Genomic DNA, 23,476 nt, shown 5'->3' on the forward strand with positions numbered 1-23,476 from the left:
TCGTAGTTCAAAGTTGGAGAGAAGGCTTTGACAGAAAGCAGAGTTTCCTTGTCAGTTCTGTTGGGTGGGGTGTTTAATCTTAGACAGGTGTTTCAACAGAAAAAGATGGGCATTGAAGCCAAGTGGCTGGAGCATGAGACTTTCAATGGAAGGGCCCTGGGTTCAATCCTGTTGTCAATGCTTAGCAATTTGAAGGTGGAGTTTTGTTTTACTTATCTTCCAGGTCAACATAGAGATTATGTGCGTACCAATACATGCCTTAATCCTGCAGAAGATCAAATACTTGTGTCAAAGAATCTGTAGTCCATGTCAGCCTTCAATGAGCTATTGTAACATAAACATATTCAACATGCACACAGACCCACAAAGTGGAGTGATAAGAAACTCTAGGGAGAGGAGGACAGTACAAGGTCTTCAGAGAAGAAGCCCCCCTCAGTCAAGTGTTTTGGCTCTTAACTAAGGGGGCCGGACTGCACCCAGGTCATGACTCCTGGATGCCCTTGTATTGCCGCCTTTTCTTTCTTTTTTCTTTTTTTTCCCCTGGTCCTCAGCAGGTTCAAACCTGTGCTTCCAGGGTGGTTGCCACTTCAGGATTGAGTCACCTTTTCTGGCAGATGTTTTAACTACGAGTATTAAACTGTTATATTTTTGTGGGTTTTTTTTTGCTTTTTTTCTTCTTCTGATGAGCTATTGTAACACACACATACCCAGCATACACACAGACACCCAAAATGGAGTACCAAACCCTTTATCTCCTTTTTTTTTTTCCTTTTTTTCAAAAAAACTGTTGTAAAACAATAACAGAGATGTTCTCTTCTTTTTTCAGGAAAGAAGGACCACCCTTCTCACAGTAAAGGAGCTTCATATTTCACAACCTGATCTGGTGCTGACGGTGGTCAAATGGTTAGAGCACTAGATTCTCACCCGAGTTTCCCGAGTTCGATCCTCGTCACAACTGGTGGATTAAGAGAGCAGATTTTTCTGATCTCTCAGGTCAAAATATGTGCAGACCTGCTTTTGCCTGAAACCCCTTCATGTGTGTATACACATGCAGAAGATCAAATACGCATGTTAAAGATCCTGTAATCCATGTCAGCATTCGGTGGTGGGTTATGGAAACAAGAACATACCCAGCTGGCCAGCATGCACACCCCCGAAAATGGGGTATGGCTGCCTTCATGGCAGAGTAAATAAACAAAATGGTCAAACATATAAAATGTTACACGTCTGTATAAGTGTGTGTGCATGACTGAAACCTGATTGAATGACAAAGGAAACGAATGATGAGCACCCAATGGCAGCTGTCAGTTGGCTCATTCCAGGTAGGCGGCATGTTGTGCAAATGACTATGTTTGTCTCTGACTGACAATAGGTGTTATATAAGTATCCACATCATCATCTGTTTATATATAAAAGCAAATACCCACATCATTAACACCACCTGAGCCTGCCTTTCAAAACCTCCTTCACCACACAACCCATCAAAGCTTTGACTGCAGAAAGGACACCAGTGCCTCAGCTGTGAGGGGGCTGTAGGTCTTGGCCTTGGAGTCCAGGTAATACAAGTCGTCCTTCACCTTGGCCAGGTCGTAACCTTGCTGCGCCAGCTCCACCTTGCGCTGTTTGAAGGTTCCTGTCAGCACAGCTTCTGGTAAGATTCGCAGGAAGAGAGGGCGGGCGTAGGAGGGGAGGTCATCTTCACACACCTGGTAGATCTCTCTGAGTCGTTCAGATGTGATTCTCTCCCCTGTGTTGAGGGTCAAGGCTGCCATGCCTGCTCGTCCGTCATGGCCTTGACATAAACATTCACTGGTAATATGTTCATTAAATGAATGATGTGTTCAATATTAGTACTCTCTCTCTCTCACGTACATACACAAACAAGCATGTGCACACACACACTCACACACACACACGCACAAAGACCCTCTGTTTCTCACATACACACACAAGCACCCCCCCCCCCCCCACACACACACACACACAAACATGCAAACACAAGGGCATCACCATCAACATCATCATTCCACCACCTTAGATGTCTCCAATACTGTACAACAATAAAACACACACACACACAACACAACACAACACAACACAAATGTAATATAATATACTTTTCCTCTGATACATAACATGAACACTTTCTTACACTAATATTCACATGCACTCCCTTTCCTTCATCCACTACTTCTCTCCTTTCCGTCTGATAACACTTATAGTGAATAGACATTAAACTGAAGACAACAGAACACAAAAACCACAAATGAATCAATAACAACCAAGCGTGTCGTTCTGTAATCAGTCAGCACTCACCAGCCACCCTAACACCATACACGTTGGCATCGTGAATGAAGTCTGGCATGGCCACAACATTGGCCACTTCTGTTGTGGACACATTCTCCCCTTTCCACCTGAACGAGGAAAGTGGCAGAATGGTTAAGACGCTCAGCTGCCAATACAGAGAGTCCGTGAGGGTGTGGGTTCGAATCCTACTCTCACCCTTTCTCCCAAGTTTGAAAAATCAAACTGAGCATCTTGTCTTTCGGATGAGACGATAAACCAAGGTCCTGTGTGCAGCACGCACTTGGCGCACTGAAAAAGAACCCATGGCAATGAGAGTGTTGTCCTCTGGCAAAATTATGTTAAAAGAAATCCACTCTTATAGGTACACAAATATATACGCATGCACTCAGGGTCTGACAAGTGACAAGCGTTGGGTTATGCTGCTGTCAGGCATATGCTTTGCAGATGTGGTATAGCGTATATGGATTTGTCCGAACACAGTGAGAAACTGAAAGTGAAACTGAAACCACCTGAACACACAGGCAGAGTGCAATATGGTAGGGAGTGAGGAGAAGCAGCGTTAAGTAAAAATGTATACAAATATATAAACGCAACAATATGTCAAATGTTTATATTATAAATAAATAAAAACACCATTCTAAGAATTCATTCAACATATTAAGAAAAAGTTCACATTCCATATCATAATCATAAAAAAAACAATCATCTTATGAAATCATTTAACATTAAGAAAAAGTTCATATCTCCCATAATTAAAAAAAAGAAAAAGAAGAAATCATTCAACATGAAAAAAAAGTTCACATTTCATATATTAACCTCACCCCAACCCCCAACCCCCACCCCCCCCAAAAAAAAAAAAAAAAAAAACAAGACACCCCCCACCCCCAGCCCACAAAAAATACCCACCATTTCAAGAAATCATTCGACATGAAGAAAAACATTCATATTTAATATCATTAAAAAACACACACCATTTTTTCATATCATTAAGCAAAAACTCCACTATTTAAAGAAATCATTCAACATGAAGAAAAAGTTCACGTTTCTTATTTGATGGTCTGTTAATCAACAGATTCTGTAAAGAGACTGCTGTGTTGTTGTTGTTGTTTTTCTTTAACTTAATGAAAATTTAATGAAAATTCACTCATTTCAAATTATCACCCATTCTACTTTCTGAAGTTTACGGACAAAGTTTCATTCACAAAAGCTTTCTATCTTGCCAAAGCAAAAAACAGTACCCTTGTAATCTAACCTGAAAGTGTCTCCAATTCTGTCATGGAAGTAGACGAAGTAGTCACTGTCCTGGTAAAAGACATCTCCAAAGTTGAAATAAAGGTCTCCATCCTTGAAGGCATTGCGGACCAGTTTTTTGTCGTTGGCTTCCTTCGATGCTTTGTACACCACCAAATCCCCTTTGGCTGCCAGCACATCGGGAACTTTGCAGATGAATAGTCCTGTCTCACCTTCAAAATAACACCCAATAAAAGCACATGAAAAAAAGCTAATGACTGGATTTTTGTTGCTTTTATCATTGTTGTTGTTGTTGTAAGTTCCAGTTTCAGTTTCAAGGAGGTATCAAAGCATGCAGACTGATCCATGTACACTATGCAACGTCTGCTTTTATATATATATATATATATCCCTATATGTCTCTCTCTCTATATATATACTTGTCTGTTTATTTGTTTATTTAATTTTCTTCTTCTAATGATGTTTTATCACAATTAATATGTGGATTCAGTTATGTCGCCTTTTGAGTACAATACTGATTTGTACCCCCTTGACAGAAGGGCTATTGGCTATTGTCAATAAAAATGTGTCATAATAGCCAATAAAAATGTGTCAATGTCAGTGTCAGTATATATATATATATATATATATATATATATATATATATATATAGAACATACATATATTTATATTCATATATATCATATATTTATATTCATATTTTTCTTTTTTTGAAAAAGCAGATGACTGATCTCATAAACCCCAAGGTTCTGATCAGGCTTTGAGAGCCTGCCCTTGGACTGTGCAAACCATTAGCATAAAATGACCACACAAAAAAGTCATTGTTTCAAAAGACTGCCGAATGTCACCAAGAGAAAATAATTAACATAACTACTGGGGACAGGTGACAAAAGAAGACAAGAACCTATACCTGGCTTGACTTTGATGCAGTGACCATTCTTGTCTCTGATAGGCATTGCCGAACCATAGTCAAACTTCACAAGGTATTTGGGCAGTGGATCAATAAGATTCTGAAAAAAAGGTATCATGTAATCAACAGAAAAAACAACAACAGTAGTTGTACAAATATAATAATAATAATAATAATAATAATAATGATGATGATGATACTACTACTACTACTACTAGTAATAATAATAATAATAATAATAATAATGGCAATAACAATGATGATGATGATGATGATGATGATAAAATTATAATGAAAATTAACTATAATAATAATAACAGGCATTTATAATGCACTTTGCCTCCTCAGTACACAGACCCAGAGCACTAACAATAAAAACAGGAGGCGGTCAGTGCCTAAGTTTCTAACATGACTGACTATAATACCACACATCTGCAGTTCTGGTGCTCATATTCAGACATGACTATCACACATCTGGTGGTCATAGTCATACATGACTGACTATCATACATACACATCTGCTGTTCAGGTGGTCATAGTCGGACATGACTATCATACATCTGTTGGTCATAGTCGGACATGACTATCATACATCTGTTGGTCATAGTCGGACATGACTGACTATCATACATACATATCTGTTCTGGTGGTCATAGTCGGACATGATTGACAATCATACATACACGTTTGTTCTGGTGGTCATAGTCATACATGACTGACAATCATACATACACGTTTGTTCTGGTGGTCATAGTCATACATGACTGACAATCATACATACACATCTGCTGTTCTGGTGGTCATAGTCGGACATGACTATCATACATCTGGTGGTCATAGTCGGACATGACTGACTATAATACCACACATCTGCAGTTCTGGTGGTCATAGTCAGACATGACTATCATACATCTGGTGGTCACAGTCAGACATGACTGACTTTCATACATACACATCTGTTCTGGTGCTCATATTCAGACATGACTATCATACATCTGGTGGTCACAGTCGGACATGACTGACTTTCATACATACACATCTGCTGTTCAGGTGGTCATAGTCGGACATGACTATCATACATCTGTTGGTCATAGTCGGACATGACTATCATATGTTCTGGTGGTCATAGTCGGACATGATTGACTATCATACATACACGTTTGTTCTGGAGGTCATAGTCATACATGACTGACTATCATATATACATATCTGCTGTTCTGTCGGTCATAGACAAACATGATTGACTGTCATACATACATATCTGTTCTGGTGGTCATAGTCAAACATAACTATCATACATACATATCTGTTCTGGTGGTGATAGTCAGACATAACTGACTATCATACATACATATCTGCAGTTCTGGTGGTCATAGTCAGACATGACTATCATACATCTGGTGGTCATAGTCGGACATGATTGACTATCATACATACATATCTGTTCTGGTGGTCATAGTCGGACATGATTGACTGTCATACATACACATCTGTTTTGGTGGTCATAGTCGGACATGACTGACAATCATACATACGCATCTGCTGTTCTGGTGGTCATAGTCAGACATGACTATCATACATCTGGTGGTCATAGTCGGACATGACTGACTATCATACATACACATCTGCTGTTCTGGTGGTCATAGTCAGACATGACTATCATACATCTGGTGGTCATAGTCAGACATGACTGACTATCATACATACACATCTGCTGTTCTGGTGGTCATAGTCAGACATGACTATCATACATCTGGACATCATAGTCATACATGACTGACTATCATACATACACATCTGTTCTGGTGGTCATAGTCAGACATGACTATCATACATACACATCTGTTCTGGTGGTCATAGTCGGACATGACTGACTATCATACATACACATCTGTTCTGGTGGTCATAGTCATACATGACTGACTATCATACATACACATCTGCTGTTCTGGTGGTCATAGTCGGACATGATTGACTGTCATACATACACATCTGTTCTGGTGGTCATAGTCGGACATGATTGACTGTCATACATACACATCTGTTCTGGTGGTCAGTTGGACATGATTGACTATCATACATACATATCTGTTCTGGTGGTCATAGTCATACATGACTGACTATCATACATACACATCTGTTCTGGAGGTCATAGTTGGACATGACTATCATACATACACATCTGTTTTGGTGGTCATAGTCAGACATGACTGACTATCATATATACATATCTGCTGTTCTGTCGGTCATAGACAGACATGATTGACTGTCATACATACATATCTGTTCTGGTGGTCATAGTCAGACATAACTATCATACATACATATCTGTTCTGGTGGTGATAGTCAGACATAACTGACTATCATACATACATATCTGCAGTTCTGGTGGTCATAGTCAGACATGACTATCATACATCTGGACGTCATAGTCAGACATGACTGACTATCATACATACACATCTGTTCTGGTGGTCATAGTCAGACATGACTGACTATCATACATACACATCTGTTCTGGTGGTCATAGTCGGACATGACTATCATACATACACATCTGCTGTAAAAATATTATTAAAAAGAATTCAAAAAAAAGAAAAAATGGCAATGCTTACCATGAAGGGAGAGACGCGGCCGATGGCGCCCGGCCTGTTGGCCAGGTTGAAAAGCGTGGTGACACCCTCTGTGGCCCCGAAGAACTCACACACCATGGGCACCTTGAACCGCTTCACAACATCCTCAAAGATGTCTTTACGCAAGCCGTTTCCAAAGGCCACTCTCACTTTGTGCACAGCATCTAGTTCATGCTGAAATAGATTCACCACTCTTTTACAGACTACTGAAATGGAATCAATGGTCTTTTACAGGCTATACTGAAATAGATGTATTGGTCTTTTACCGGCTACTGAAATGGAATCAATGGTCTTTTACAGGCTATACTGAAATAGATGTATTGGTCTTTTACCGGCTACTGAAATGGAATCAATGGTCTTTTACAGGCTATACTGAAATAGATGTATTGGTCTTTTACAGACTACTGAAATGGAATCAATGGTCTTTTACAGGCTATACTGAAATAGATGTATTGGTCTTTTACAGACTACTGAAATGGAATCAATGGTCTTTTACAGGCTATACTGAAATAGATGTATTGGTCTTTTACCGGCTACTGAAATGGAATCAATGGTCTTTTACAGGCTATACTGAAATAGATGTATTGGTCTTTTACCAGCTACTGAAATGGAATCAATGGTCTTTTACAGGCTATACTGAAATAGATGTATTGGTCTTTTACCGGCTACTGAAATGGAATCAATGGTCTTTTACAGGCTATACTGAAATAGATGTATTGGTCTTTTACCGGCTACTGAAATGGAATAATGGTCTTTTACAGGCTATACTGAAATAGATGTATTGGTCTTTTACCGGCTACTGAAATGGAATCAATGGTCTTTTACAGGCTATACTGAAATAGATGTATTGGTCTTTTACCAGCTACTGAAATGGAATCATTAGTCTTATACAGGCTAATGAAATGGGTTCACTGGTCTTTTACAGGCTTCTAAAATGGAATTATTAGTCTTTTACATGCCACTGAATTTGAATCAATAGTCTTTTACAGGCTACTGGAAAGGATTCATTAGTCTTTCAAAGGCTACTGAAATGGATTCATTAGTCTTTTATAAGCTACTGAAATGGATTTATTAGTCTTTTACAGATAAAGTTGACATTAAGCAGTTCATAATTTCATCTAACAGCCTGTACACGTAAAAGGAAAAAGTAGTCATGTTGAAGGTGAAAAAACATTGTAAAATGTAAGATTTACATGCAATGTCCATAAAAGTTTAAAAATGATTAACTACCATAGTAATGTCAGTCTCTTATTTAACCTGAAATATCATCACTGAACAGTCATTTCTCATGTAAAATAACACATGAATGAAAACGATTATCTTTGCAGCTCAAGAATGATAAGAAAAAATAAAGTAGCACAAAATGCGACAAGTCCAAAAATGATATTTGGGTAAAATCATTAACATTTTGTGTGTGTGTGTTTATTTTTTTCTCCAACTCGTAATGAATTTTTATGTGGTAAGCCCTTGTCACATTTAAGTGCTTTTGACTGTCTGAAATTCTGGGAACAGCAACATCTACTAACCTTGGGTTGAGCCAGAATGTACCTGAAGATCTCACCAATGTACTGTACCACAGTCACATTGTACTGTCTGCAGTCCGACCAAAAGTGAGAGGCTGAGAACTTGCTCCTCAGGACCATGGTGCATCCTGAGACACAGTGACATCATTGTCTGCCTGGTTTACATTGGAAGTGAAAGTCTTAACCCTTTCAGCGCCAAGCCTATTTCATGCTCAGTGACAATTATTTGCCAATGGATAATTTGGTCATGGGGGGGTAATGATTTGAGATAAAATTCTAGCATGCAAACTACTAAAAGAAAGTATATATATATATAAACTATACTTTTCTATTCGGAAAAGGAACATCCCACTCAATTATGACAATTTCACGTGAATTTAATCATTTTGCGACAGGCTGATTCCAAACAATGATGCAGATGGAAATTTCCGTCCTGCAGTAATGTTTTCTTTACACTGGAAGAGGACAGAATTTTTCTGTCCTGGGGAACTGAAGCAATTAATTTTCTGTGAGCGGATATGCCTCATACATTTCCTTCTCCATCTCTTATAACACTCACTTGTGTTTGACTACAACCATCAGAACAGCAGGGGATACAACTGCTGTCCCAACTATCTGGGCTAGAATTTGATCATAATGGAGAGTGTCTTGCCCAAGTTACATCTCCACTCTCTCGGCAAGGAGGGTTTCAGGACAGTTGGCGATGGGATGATTCCCAAAGGCCAACGAGCCCTCAAGGCTGCAGCACTAAGACCACCTGTGCATCTGTAAGACCGGCCACCACAGCAAAGTTGTGAACAGAACAGGCAGACAGCTGGCAGACAGTGCGTGGGTTCAAACCCCATCACTGGCACATATCTTTGTGCGATTTTTCAGTCCCTGGCCAGCTTCTATAGGGTCAACTGGAAACACTGCAACCACACAGCTGAGTGCCATCTGATTCACAGATCAAAGAGTATTGCTCAAAACAACATAAAAGATATCATATCTGTGAAACTGCATGTTTGGTGCATATCTGTTATGCATGTGTGGGTGTATATGTGAATGTTTGTCTTCATGTTTTACATCTATTTGCTTATTTATCATCATTGTTATCTTATTTATTTATTTATTTATTATTGTTATTATTATTATTATTATTATTATTACTACTACCTTTTTTTTCCTTTTTTTATAATTATTATTTATTTATTTATTTATTTGTGTAAGCTTATCTATTATTTATTCACCTTTTTTTTCATTATAATTATTATTATTTATTTATTTATTTATCTATTTATTTCTGTAAGCTTATCTATTATTTATTCACCTTTTTTTTTTCTTTTTTTTTCCCTCAAGGCCTGACTAAGTGCACTGGGTTACGCTGCTGGTCAGGCATCTGCTTGGCAGATGTGGTGTAGCGTATATGGATTTGTCCGAACGCAGTGACCCCTCCTTGAGCTACTGAAACTGAAACTCTAAAGCAGAGTTTCAATGATTCCAAAATGCTGAGATAGTATTCATAAATGTAAAAAAACAACAACAAACAAACATCCAAAAACATAGCAACTGGGGTTGATGCAATCACCCCTGTAATAATTATTTTGCCGTGCACTTGACAATAAAAACAAAGCAGAAATATTACATTCAAATGGTGGGACAATATAATCATCCAGCTCTTTGACTCTGTCTTACACATTTCAAGAAAAAGAGCAGAATCACAGGCTCAAAGGACAGACAAGGAGAAGAAAACAGAAGCCCAGGCCTAATCAGTTTAGTTTCACTTTCTTAAAGAAGCATCACTACATTCTGACAAACATATATGTGTAACATGACATCTGCTAGACAGATGCCTGACTCTGCTAGACAGATGCCTGACAGCAGCATAATCCAAGGTGATAGACAGGCCTTGAGTGCATACATATTTCTATTTGTGTCATATTTGTGTACCAATCAGAGTGAATTTCTTCTGCAAACTTTTTGCCATGGGTTCTTTTTCAGTGTGCCAAGTGTATGATGCACATGGGACCTCAAATTATCGTTTCATCCAACTGACCGGATGCTCAGTCTGATTCTCTAGTCAAACTTGGCAGAAAAGAGCGAGACTAGGATTCAAACCTTGAACATCATGGATACTGTACTAGCAGAACAGCATCTTAACCATTCTGCCACCTTCCTCCCAGTCCTCACATAACAGAGACAGACCTTTGTAGAGGAGAGAACAGAACCCCAGGTCTCAAAGAACAAAGGAGACAGACCTTTGTAGAGGAGAGAACAGAACCCCAGGTCTCAAAGAACAAAGGAGACAGACCTTTGTAGAGGAGAGAACAGAACCCCAGGCCTTGAAGAACAAAGGAGACAGACCTTTGTAGAGGAGAGAACAGAACCCCAGGGTTCAAAGAACAAAGGAGACAGACCTTTGTAGAGGAGAGAACAGAATCCCAGGGTTCAAAGAACAAAGGAGACAGACCTTTGTAGAGGAGAGAACAGAAGCCCAGGGCTCAAAGAACAAAGGAGACAGACCTTTGTAGATGAGAGAATAGAATCCCAGGTCTCAAAGAACAAAGGAGACAGACCTTTGTAGAGGAGAGAACAGAACCCCAGGTCTCAAAGAACAAAGGAGACAGACCTTTGTAGAGGAGAGAACAGAACCCCAGGTCTCAAAGAACAAAGGAGACAGACCTTTGTAGAGGAGAGAATAGAAGCCCAGGCCTTGAAGAACAAAGGAGACAGACCTTTGTAGAGGAGAGAATAGAAGCCCAGGGCTCAAAGAACAAAGGAGACAGACCTTTGTAGAGGAGAGAATAGAAGCCCAGGGCTCAAAGAACAAAGGAGACAGACCTTTGTAGAGGAGAGAACAGAACCCCAGGCCTTGAAGAACAAAGGAGACAGACCTTTGTAGAGGAGAGAATAGAAGCCCAGGGCTCAAAGAACAAAGGAGACAGACCTTTGTAGAGGAGAGAACAGAACCCCAGGTCTCAAAGAACAAAGGAGACAGACCTTTGTAGAGGAGAGAACAGAACCCCAGGCCTCAAAGAACAAAGGAGACAGACCTTTGTAGAGGAGAGAACAGAACCCCAGGGTTCAAAGAACAAAGGAGACAGACCTTTGTAGAGGAGAGAACAGAACCCCAGGGTTCAAAGAACAAAGGAGACAGACCTTTGTAGAGGAGAGAATAGAAGCCCAGGGCTCAAAGAACAAAGGAGACAGACCTTTGTAGAGGAGAGAACAGAAGCCCAGGGCTCAAAGAACAAAGGAGACAGACCTTTGTAGAGGAGAGAACAGAAGCCCAGGGCTCAAAGAACAAAGGAGACAGACCTTTGTAGAGGAGAGAACAGAACCCCAGGCCTTGAAGAACAAAGGAGACAGACCTTTGTAGAGGAGAGAATAGAAGCCCAGGGCTCAAAGAACAAAGGAGACAGACCTTTGTAGAGGAGAGAATAGAAGCCCAGGGCTCAAAGAACAAAGGAGACAGACCTTTGTAGAGGAGAGAACAGAACCCCAGGGTTCAAAGAACAAAGGAGACAGACCTTTGTAGAGGAGAGAATAGAACCCCAGGCCTCAAAGAACAAAGGAGACAGACCTTTGTAGAGGAGAGAGTAGAAGCCCAGGCCTCCCCCAGCACTGTGGTACAGAGGGAGAACAGTATAGATGATGTCCTCAGGGGTCAGGTCAAATATGCGAAAGACCCCCGCCATTCCATTGGCCTTCAGCTGTCGGATGTACACCGGCTTGGGAAGACCTGAAACACATACATGTACACAGTTACATGTGTTCACACACACACACACACACACACACACACACACACACACACAAACATTTAGAATCATGTGCATGCCCATGCATCTGCACATGCGCTATGCACTCAAACACACACACATGCACACACACACACATGCATGAATGCACACACACACACACACACAAGCATAACACAAGCATACAAACACACGCGCGCGCACACACGCACACACACACACACACACACACACACACAAACTCAAATCACTTACTCACGAGACAAGCAAGGTTGATTTCTGTATTCCATAATTGCTGCAAAAATTTTCTTTACACAGAATTGCAGACTTTATTTTGTGAATAGTATGTGAGGTCTGAACATCCATACTGGTAAAGTGCATCTCTTAGAGGCCTCTGTCAAACTGAAAGAATGGGACTGCAATATAAAATTCCTTTTTTGAGTGTTCAAAGATTTTTTTTTTATTTCACTGTAATGGTTTCAGAACTGACAGTGCAAAATGATACTAAAGTATGAAAATATGATATGATTTGTATTGTTTAAAAGGTGGTTGGGGGTCGGGGTAGAAGGTGAAGAAGGAAGAAGGGGTAGAGTAGGATAACGTGCAGAGGACAGGTGCACAATCCACTGTCTCCTCGTACCACAGCAGTGTCTTTTAGTAAGACGAATTGAGGTGTTTATTTCTCTAACTTAAACACAGCACTTAGCAGCACATCCTAACTTAGCAGTTAGCATTTAGCAGCACACAGCACACCTGGAACATACACAATATCAAAACCCAAGTTTAATCAATACCCAATCATATGCTAGACATCATTGCATTGATGAAACAGAAACATCATTATGTTGTCTGAACAAGTAAACAACTCCACAGATCACCGTTCTCCATTCTGACTCTCAATGTCTAGCTGTACACGGTCTTATCAAAGAGATCTATGTAAAGATGTAAAACAAGCTTCATTTAGCTTACTATCAACAATCAGTGACACATTAGGTAATGTGCACCAAATATATGACTAACAAATACCAACTCCCAGTGTTTAACTCCTGTCAAACCACCATACAATAACAGCTGTCGCACCAAGTATGTGGCAGACAATTACAAACTCCCAGTGTTTAACTCCTGTCAAACCACCATACAATAACAGCTGTCGCACCAAGTATGTGGCAGACAATTACAAACTCCCAGTGTTTAACTCCTGTTAAACCACCATACAATAATAGCTGTCGCACCAAGTATGTGGCAGACAATTACAAACTCCCAGTGTTTAACTCCAGTTAAATCACCATACAGTAATAGGTGTTTCCATTAAAACTGAACAAATCTGTACTCTGTCTTTACAAAGTATCTCACTGGTACAATTATTACATGGGAATCATATAGTTACCAAATAATATGGTAAATATATAGCAACCTGTGTGCACCAACATAGGACTGCCTCACAGTGGTCTCAAATCTTATTGAACACATACAGCTATGTGTTACCCCACTGGCATATAACATATGTCAACAGCACATGGTAATCACACCTACCAACAAGTCACACACGTTCCTCATGTTGCATTATCACCCATGTGCACACACATGGAAAAGCATGAACATACAGTTAGCCTGTAGACTTGTTCACCTTGAATATAACCATCACCACCTAACATACAAAATAAGTAGGTCAAACCTCAAAATAACTCCAAGAGTAACTAACCAAAACATTCTACACAGAAGCTGCACACACATCATTTCTGTAGTTCCTTTTAACTTAATGCTTACATTGCTCCTACAGTATGTCAACAACTGACACATCACTGACATGTCACTGAACATTATCATTTATGTAAGCCAAAATACACCATATAAACCCAAACACGATGTCCAAGCATCATACCATAATATCAACCTGTAGCAAACAGGAAAGAGGTGGTGGGTGGGGGGGAGGGGGGAGGGGCGAGGGGGGAGGAGGGGGCAGGCAAGAGGGGGTTACCCAAATACCCCAAACCAGTACTCCATTTAGTCAAGTATTGGCTACATTGTGTATTTTAAGAACTTTTCCTTCAGTCACTAGCCTCAAATACAATTAAGCCACACACATGCTGGCTATGCTCTCTCACAAGTCATGGTATCTGCTTCAACACATTCCAGTAACATTAACTGTGCAATACCACATCAGCCAAAAACGTGTAAATGTTCTTGTGATACAACATCACAATTCAACTGACACCAAACTGTGTTTCCAGAACTCAGAAACTAAGTTACCAAAAGAAACAAGCAAAACACCAGTACAAGCAATTACTCACAGTCCCATGTTTAAAGGTTTACTTCATATTCATGTACGATGTAGCAAAACACAATCCCACAGAACTAGTGTGTCAGTCACAGAATCCAATACCAGGAATCAAGCATTCAACTAAGTCCGAAAAATAGATGCTAGTTTGACACTCACAGCCCCCATGGTACTGTCTTGCCTGTCCAGCTCTCCAGACCTGCTCCAAGCAAGGAAAAAGGAAGGCACCCCACTTGCCTATTCATTTTATCCTCTTCACAAGTTGGCGCTGTATGCAAACTATCTTCTGACCCAGAACGTTCCCAAATGGCTGAAGTTAACAGACCAATCTGGGACCAACAATGCTAGACTTGCACATCCAACGCTTTTCTCACAGAACCCGGAACTGCCTAGGAGAAGGGGAGGAGAGGGGAGGGGGCGGGGATGTGGGGGTGGGGGGGTGACGAAAAGAGGCAGGGAAGGAGGGGGAAAGATCGCCCAGCCCTGATTCTGTTCTAAACAGCTCATGATAAACACACCGTACCATGCCTCTCACTGACCACTCGGGGTGTTGGTGGGGATAGATGCCATGGAAGGGGGAGGGAGGAGAGTAGGGAGGTGGGAAGGAGAGGTCCATCAGTAAGCAGTGTGTGCTGGAAAAATCCCATGCTTCTGCCACAGGCGCCTGAGACACTATAACAATATGATATATGATATGATGTGATAAGTATAGTATAGTATAGTATAGTATAGTATAGTATAGTATAGTATAAAGGGTGGGGATTTTTCTGATCTCCCAGGTCAACATATGTGCAGAGCTGCTAGTGCCTGAACCCCCTTCATGTGTATATGCACGCAGAAGATCAAACACGCACATTAAAGATCCTGTAATCCATGTCAGCGTTCAGTGGGTTATGAAAACAAGAACATACCCAACATGCACACCCCCGAAAAAGGAGTATGGCTGCCTATATGGCGGGGTAAATAAACAAAATGGTCATACAAGTAAAATGTTATATGTCTGTCTGTGTGTGTATGTGTGCATGCCTGAAATCTGATTGAATGACACAAGAAACAAATGATGAGCAGCTAATGGCAGCCGTCAGTCAGCTCTACCCAGGTATGCAGCCTGTTGTGCAAATGACCCCATGTTTGTAAAGCATTTAGAGCTTGGTCTCTGACCGGGGATAGTCACTATATAAGTATCCATATCAATCAATCAATCAATAGTATAGTATAGTACAGTATAGTATAGTATAGTACAGTGTAATGTAGTGTAATGTAGTGTAATGTGTTATGATATATGACATGATATGGTATGATATGATAATGTATTATATGACATGATATGATATGATATGAAAATACAATATAACTGTTTAGTTTGCAGTTTAGAACTGAGGCTACAGTTGAAGCAAGAAAACCCTAGATAATCCTTAGCTTAAAAGTGGGATGGAGTTAGTCCTGGGGTCTTTGGATCAGCAATATAGTGGCCTTTGGTACTGACCGAATAAAATGCCTGGCATCTGTTCATGCCGAGATGCGAGCGAACAAGTAAGCAACAACAGCAGCTGTATCACTCTAACCATGAACATAAACCTAAACATAACAGCTAACAAGAATGCATAGCTCTCAGTGAGATCTCTGCTACAGGTTTCAGGTTAACTCACTTAGTACTGCCAGTAAGCTCCCCTGATTTTCTCCACAGGCGACCCATTTGTATGGGTAAGAAATAAAATAACCAAAGAACAAATGCTGGAATTTATGGACTAAAAACTTCCAAACTGATCAGTAACATAACGAGTTAGTTGGGGGACAAAATATAAAACTCCCTCCTTTCTTATGCTATAATACAGAGAGAAGATAAATTTATATTTTTTGTTCAAAATCTGCACACACTGATTACTTGTAAATGAATCCAGGAAAGCACAAACAGTTTGAAACAGATTAAGTTCAGAACGTTATATAGCCAATGATAGGGCCCCTTAGTCTAATTCTGTTGTCTGCCTTCTGACTGATGAAACTGGTTCAAACGCCAATGTTGACACACACAGTGCATATGAACCAGTCACCACCAAAATAACTCTCCTGCTCATTAGCACAGCAACACACACCACACACTGCATTTGTTGGTCGCATTAGAGAGTGGGAAGGTCAGTTAAGATATTCCTAGCTCATAACATCATTATGGAAATTAGGTGCCACTCCAAAAATTAAAAACTATCTAAGGCCCTGATTGGGGCCTTTCGTCTGGAGTGAGTTAACAGATCTTCTGGTAACATACATCACACTGACCTGTCGTCCCTGATGTGTAGATGTAGGTCATGACAGAGTCATAGGTCATCTCCGCTCGTACACTGGGGTCTGGCTGTACCGGCATTGCCCTCTCCATTAGAGAGTCAAAGTCTGTCATTCCGGCTGGAAGCTGGCTGGGTGACTGCCCCTGAACATACACCGGCAGACCATGCAGGTCCTCTAGAATGTCAGTGACAGCGTGGAGAAGGTCTCCCCCTGTGTGAAAAACAACAACAACCAAACATTCAAACCCCGCAGTTTCAGTTCAGTTTGTTTTAAGGACATGTCAGAACGTGTGGACAGATCAATATACATGCCACACCACATCTGCTGAATTAAAAAAACAACAAAAAAACAACAACCAAAAAACAAAAAACAAAAAAACAAAGAAAGAAAAGCAGCATGTGCCTAACCTTTACATAAACCCAAAGCGCTGATCAGGCCTTGAGGGCCTATCCCAGGGAAAAACAGAAAAAGGTTTGAAATGAGGGTGTGATGTCTGCTCAACAGCTACAAAAGTAAAATGAAGAGAAACAAAAATAGAATGAAGAGAGTTGTTACAAGAATGTTATCTCTCAAATGTTCACACAGCAAACGCTAAGAATAAATAAATAGATAAATAAAAAAAAGAAAGACACAAAGGCTCTTGCCATCAGATAGGGGGGAAAAGGGCCAATAAAGAGAATGCAATGTCTCCTTTGTTCAATTCATCAAGGGATAATACAGAATGCAATGTCTCCTTTGTTCAATTCATCAAGGGATAATACAGAATGCAATGTCTCCTTTGTTCAATTCATCAAGGGATAATACAGAATGCAATGTCTCCTTTGTTCAATTCATCAAGGGATAATACAGAATGCAATGTCTCCTTTGTTCAATTCATCAAGGGATAATACAAAAACTGATGTTGAATATTATACCTGAATCACATGAAAGACCCCACAGTGTTACAAGTCTGGAAACCAATATCAAGATCACCAATGAAATTCATGCTGCTGTTAAAGGTATACACCAACACCATTCTTCAAAATGACAATAATTTATTGATGTCAAAATAACACACACATACTGTTGTTCTTGTGTATTTGGTCTGTGGATTCATACAAAATTAAATACATTGAAATCAAGTGAAATTCTTCAAGTGTATGTGTGTGCGTGTGCATGCGCGCGTGTGTGTGTGTGCGTTCATAATGGAAGTTATTAGTCACTATCCCTTGCTCAACAGTTTCAGTTTCAGTTTCTCAAGGAGGCATCACTGCGCTTGGACAAATCCATATACGCCACACCACAACAGCTAGGCAGGTGCCTGACAGCAGCATAACCCAACGCACTTGTCAGGCCTTGAGTGCATGCTTATATATTTGTGTACGTATCACAGTGCATTTCTTTTAACATCATTTTGCCAGAGGACAACACTCTCATTGCCATAGGTTCTTTTTCAGTGTGCCAAGTGTGTGCTGCACACGGGACCTCGGTTTATCGTCTCAGCCAGAAGACTAGACACTCAGTTTGATTTTCCAGTCCACTTGGGAGAAAGGGCGAGAGCGGGATATGGACCGCACCCTCACGGACTCTCTGCTTTGACAGCTGAGCATCTTCACCATTCTACCACATTCCACAATGAGGCTTAACTCAACACACAAATGAGTTCTTCTTCTTCTTCTGCATTCACTCGTATGCACATGAGTGGGCTTGTACATGTATGACCGTTTTTACCCATACTCCGTTTTCGGGGGGGGGGGGGGGGGGGGGTGCATGCTGGGTTTGTTCTTGTTTCCATAACCCACTGAACGCTGACATGGATTACAGGATCTTTAATGTGCGTATTTGATCTTCTGCTTGCATATACACACGAAGGGGGTTCAGGCACTAGCAGGTCTGCACATATGTTGACCTGGGAGATCGTAAAAATCTCCACCCTTTCCCCACCAGGCGCCATCACCGTGATTCGAACCCGGGACCCTCAGATTGACAGTCCAACGCTTTAACCACTCGGCTATTGCGCCCGTCACACAAATGAGTTATTTCCCTTATACTACAATTTGACTGATGATAACACTTCAGTTTCAACAGGTATTCCTCACCTGATCCAACGATGAAAGCCTTGGGTTCAGTTGCCAGCACAGAGTGAGACAAAGGTTTGAAACGCAGATTAAAATTAATCAGAGCCACCGACATGCCCATTTTCTGTAAACCTGAAGCAAAACAAATATTATATAAATAGTGTGAAACATTATCTGGAATCAGAGCCACCGACACGCCCATTTTCTGTAAACCTGAAGCAAAACAAATATTATATAAATAGTGTGAAACATTATCTGGAATCAGAGCCACTGACATGCCCATTTTCTGTAAACCTGAAGCAAAACAAATATTATATAAATAGTGTGAAACATTATCTGGAATTCAATTCAGTCTGATAAGCAACCAAAGTGGAGACAGTTACAAAAATCAATAATCAAATCATCCTGACAAGTTTATCATGAAAAGAAATTGACATGAATGAGCAAAATTTACCATAATTATCATGTCACACACACATTGTGTCAAGTTTAGTTAGTCATAAAAACAACACCTGGTATCTCAATACAAACAAGCACATTTAAATTTTCAAAAATCCTGAATGACACAGAACTCTAAGTCCTCAAACAATGCAAGCTATGTTAAAAATCATGGAAAACAAAGTAGTGAAAATAACACCATACTTTACTAGAGGTGTTTTTTTTTATTTTTTTAAAAATATTTCTATTAATAAGTAGATAAAAAACGAACATCCCCACCCACCACCACAATTAATAAAAAAAAATTTTAAATTTAAAAAGAAAAGAAAAAAAAGGACTCACCCAGTAAAGTCCAAGCATAGGCTGGTTCATTGTGAATCATCACAGCAATGGAGTCACCAAACTTCAAGCCAAGCTGTTGTGCCTACAATGTGCAAAATTGACATCAGTATCAGTTCAGCTTCTTGGGTTTCAAAGCCTGCAGACTGATCTAATTACACAACACCACCTCCACGTGAAATATTAAGTGTCAAAAAAGATGTCTGACCTGCACATAAACCCAGCACAAGTCAGGCCTTGAGAGCCAACATTCAGTTCTGTGTCTGTTGGGTACATCGCTGTCACCAAGATTATGGCATTATCGCGACGGGTGGGAGATGTGCGTAGCTTGGCAAGGTTCACTGTTGGGATGTTAATAGTTTTTTTTTAAAGATCTCAGGAGTTGGTGCTCTTACTATGTTTTCTTCCAGGTGGTTCCAGTCTTTTACTGTGCTAACTTCTTCTTCTTCTTCTGCGTTCACTGGTATGCACACGAGTGGGCTTTTACGTGTATGACCATTTTTACCCCGCCATGTAGGCAGCCATACTCCGCTTTCGGGGGTGTGCATGCTGGGTATGTTCTTGTTTCCATAACCCACCGAACGCTGACATGGATTACAGGATCTTTAACGTGCGTACTTGATCTTCTGCTTGCATATACACACGAAGGGGGTTCAGGCACTAGCAGGTCTGCACATATGTTGACCTGGGAGATTGTAAAAATCTCCACCCTTTACCCACCAGGCGCCGTCACCGTGATTCGAACCCGGGACCCTCAGATTGACAGTCCAACGCTTTAACCACTCGGCTATTGCGCCCGTCACTGTGCTAACAAAAAATGACTGTTTGTATTGCTCTGTCTGACATCTGCTGACTTGGAATGTTTTTGTGTTGTTTCTTATGTGTCGTACAGATCGCCAGATGTTCGTGGCCTTATGAGTCGTCCTGGTTTATGGGGGGTTAAGTTTGTGTAAAACAACAACATGAAATGAAACAAATTAATTAAGCAAAATAAACAAATAAGTAAATACTTTAAAACATGATAAAATCAAAGAATATAAGAGGCAAATGACTGAAATAAAATTAAGAATATCAAAATGGGCCCAAACACACACACACACACACACACACACACACACACACACACACACACACACACCAATGTGAATGTTATGTGATTCATCATACTGCCTTCAGTGATAACAACAATTTATTACAATGTATGGTGATGATGGCCATTGAAATGACTATGGAGTGATGAGAATGATGATGTCAATGACAGAAACCGAACAATGATAAGAATGATTTGTGTGTGTGTGACAATGCTGATGGTGATGACAATGTTGAGAATGGTGAATGTTTTTCACTCTATGTTGTGTATCATGTGTGTATCATGTGTGTATCATGTGTGTGTGTGTGTGTGTGTGTGTGTGTGTGTATGTGTGTGCGCGTATATACATATGTGATCCCTGGGCTCTAAACAAAAAATATTCAAGTTTTTCTGATTTAATTCCTTTTTTTTTTTTTAACACAACCATGACACAAAACATACAAAAGATGACAAACTGATACATAAAACAACAACAACAAAAAAAACCTTTTTAACTTTTAATTAACCAGCCTCACTATATTTGCCACTCTGTTGGCCTGTTGGTTGACAAACTCATATGTGTAGATGAAGTCCTCATAGATCAGCATGGCTTTGTGCGGATGTCTGGCAACATGGGCTTCAAACTTGTCGATCAGAAAACCTGCCATGGCATCTTCTTCCGTCTTCTTCATTCTCAGTCCAACCTGCCACAACACAAACGTGATTTTCATTCATTGCTTATTTCTTTCTTTTGATGGCTTTTAGAAAAAAAGAAAAGAAAAAGGAAAAAAAATATATGTGTGGTGGGGAAGAGGGGGTATGCAAAATATAAAAATCCTTTGCAAAAATGAATGATGTAACTTGCGTGAAGTGATTTAGTCAATGTTTATGTATACATTTTGAGGTAAGTACTATTGTATAATGCTTAACTGGTTTTGGATGGAAACTGATAATGTGTTGTGATTTTTGTTGCTTTTTTTTTTTTTTTTTTTTTTTTGCATTCTTTTATGATGGTGATGATCTTTTCTGTAATTTGGTACATGTGTTTTTCTGGTCTAATATAACCTTCATTGCAAGAGAAAAAAGGTATTATCACTCTATAAATGGATCTGAATATCTTTTTTTTGTTTTCACTTAAAGAAAAGATTCATCTTTACGCCAGATCTGTGACTGCTGTCTTTTTCTTTTGATTTATTTTCTAAGGCAATTGGTGATATAATTGCTTTGTCTCTGTGCTGTTTGGGAATATTGCAGTTGTTTGGGTTACATTTTTCACAACATGAAGGAGAAATCTTGAATGGAAATCAAGTTGAAATTCACCATTACTATATAAGAACTTAAGCTTCTAAAGACTGTGCCAAAAATAGGTTTAGGTTGGGAAAATAAACCTACATTCTCCTTTGTACCACAGGAAAAAACAACATCCACATTCTTACCTGTCGTCAGCACCCACATTCTCACTGTATCACACAAAAGGAACACCTATATTCTCACCAAGTTCAGCCAGAAGTGACACCTACTTTCTCACTTGCATCACCTGAAAGCAACATGCATATTCTCACCTACTTCACCTGAAATTAACGTCCACTTTCTTACCTATATCACTTCAAAGCGACACCCATATTATAACCTACATCACCTGAAAGCAGCATCCACATTCTCACCTGTATCACATTAAAGGTGAACCCTTATTCTCACCTATATCACCCAGAAGTGACACCCACATTCTCACTTTTATCGCCTGAGAGCAACATACATCAACATTTTTACCTTAATCACTTCAAAGCAAAACCCACATTCTCACCTGTGTCATTCAATTTAGACGCTACAGCTGCAAGCAGTCTCACCTGTGCCACCTTAAAGTAACTGCTGCAAGCAGTCTCACCTGTGCCATCTTAAAGTAACAGCTGCTAGCAGTCTCACCTGTGCCACCTTAAAGTAACAGCTGCAAGCAGTCTCACCTGTGCCATCTTGAAGTAACAGCTGCAAGCAGTCTCACCTGTGCCATCTTGAAGTAACAGCTGCAAGCAGTCTCACCCATGCCACCTTAAAGTAACAGCTGTAAGCAGTCTCAACTGAGCCATCTCAAATTAACAGCTGCAAGCAGTCTCACCTGTGCCACCTTAAAGTAACAGCTGTAAGCAGTCTCAACTGAGCCATCTCAAATTAACAGCTGCAAGCAGTCTCATCTGTGCCACCTTAAAGTAACAGCTGCAAGCAGTTTCACCCATGCCATCTTAAAGTAACAGCTAGAAGCAGTCTCACCTGTGCCATCTTAAAGTAACAGCTGCAAGCAGTCTCACCTGTGCCATCTTAAAGTAACAGCTAGAAGCAGTTTCACCTGTGCCATCTTAAAGTAACAGCTAGAAGCAGTTTCACCTGTGCCATCTTAAAGTAACAGCTAGAAGCAGTCTCACCTGTGCCATCTTAAAGTAAGAGCTGCTAGCAGTCTCACCTGTGCCATCTTAAAGTAACAGCTGCAAGCAGTCTCACCTGTGCCATCTTGAAGTAACAGCTAGAAGCAGTCTCACCTGTGCCATCTTAAAGTAACAGCTAGAAGCAGTCTCACCTGTGCCATCTTAAAGTAACAGCTAGAAGCAGTCTCACCTGTGCCATCTTAAAGTAACAGCTAGAAGCAGTTTCACCTGTGC

The 23,476-nt window shown here is 40.2% G+C and overlaps 1 protein-coding gene across 1 annotated transcript in view; it reads right to left on the bottom strand.

The window, feature by feature from the left end:
• Positions 1–1,451: 1,451 nt before the first annotated feature.
• Positions 1,452–23,476, bottom strand: part of LOC143282120 (long-chain fatty acid transport protein 2-like) — a 24,929-nt gene continuing 2,904 nt past the window's right edge. Inside the window, exons 3-13 of the mRNA XM_076587634.1 lie at positions 21,362–21,529; positions 19,760–19,841; positions 19,001–19,111; positions 16,917–17,132; positions 12,187–12,345; positions 8,628–8,752; positions 7,084–7,275; positions 4,469–4,568; positions 3,560–3,770; positions 2,317–2,414; positions 1,452–1,792 (exon numbers count right to left, since the gene is read on the bottom strand). Of these exons, the coding sequence (XP_076443749.1) occupies positions 1,482–1,792; positions 2,317–2,414; positions 3,560–3,770; positions 4,469–4,568; positions 7,084–7,275; positions 8,628–8,752; positions 12,187–12,345; positions 16,917–17,132; positions 19,001–19,111; positions 19,760–19,841; positions 21,362–21,529 (1,773 nt within the window). The 3' untranslated portion in view covers positions 1,452–1,481. The remainder of the gene's footprint in view (positions 1,793–2,316; positions 2,415–3,559; positions 3,771–4,468; positions 4,569–7,083; positions 7,276–8,627; positions 8,753–12,186; positions 12,346–16,916; positions 17,133–19,000; positions 19,112–19,759; positions 19,842–21,361; positions 21,530–23,476) is intronic.

The sequence above is a fragment of the Babylonia areolata genome, chromosome 5, assembly GCF_041734735.1.
Source record: "Babylonia areolata isolate BAREFJ2019XMU chromosome 5, ASM4173473v1, whole genome shotgun sequence".
Lineage (NCBI taxonomy): Eukaryota > Metazoa > Mollusca > Gastropoda > Neogastropoda > Buccinidae > Babylonia > Babylonia areolata.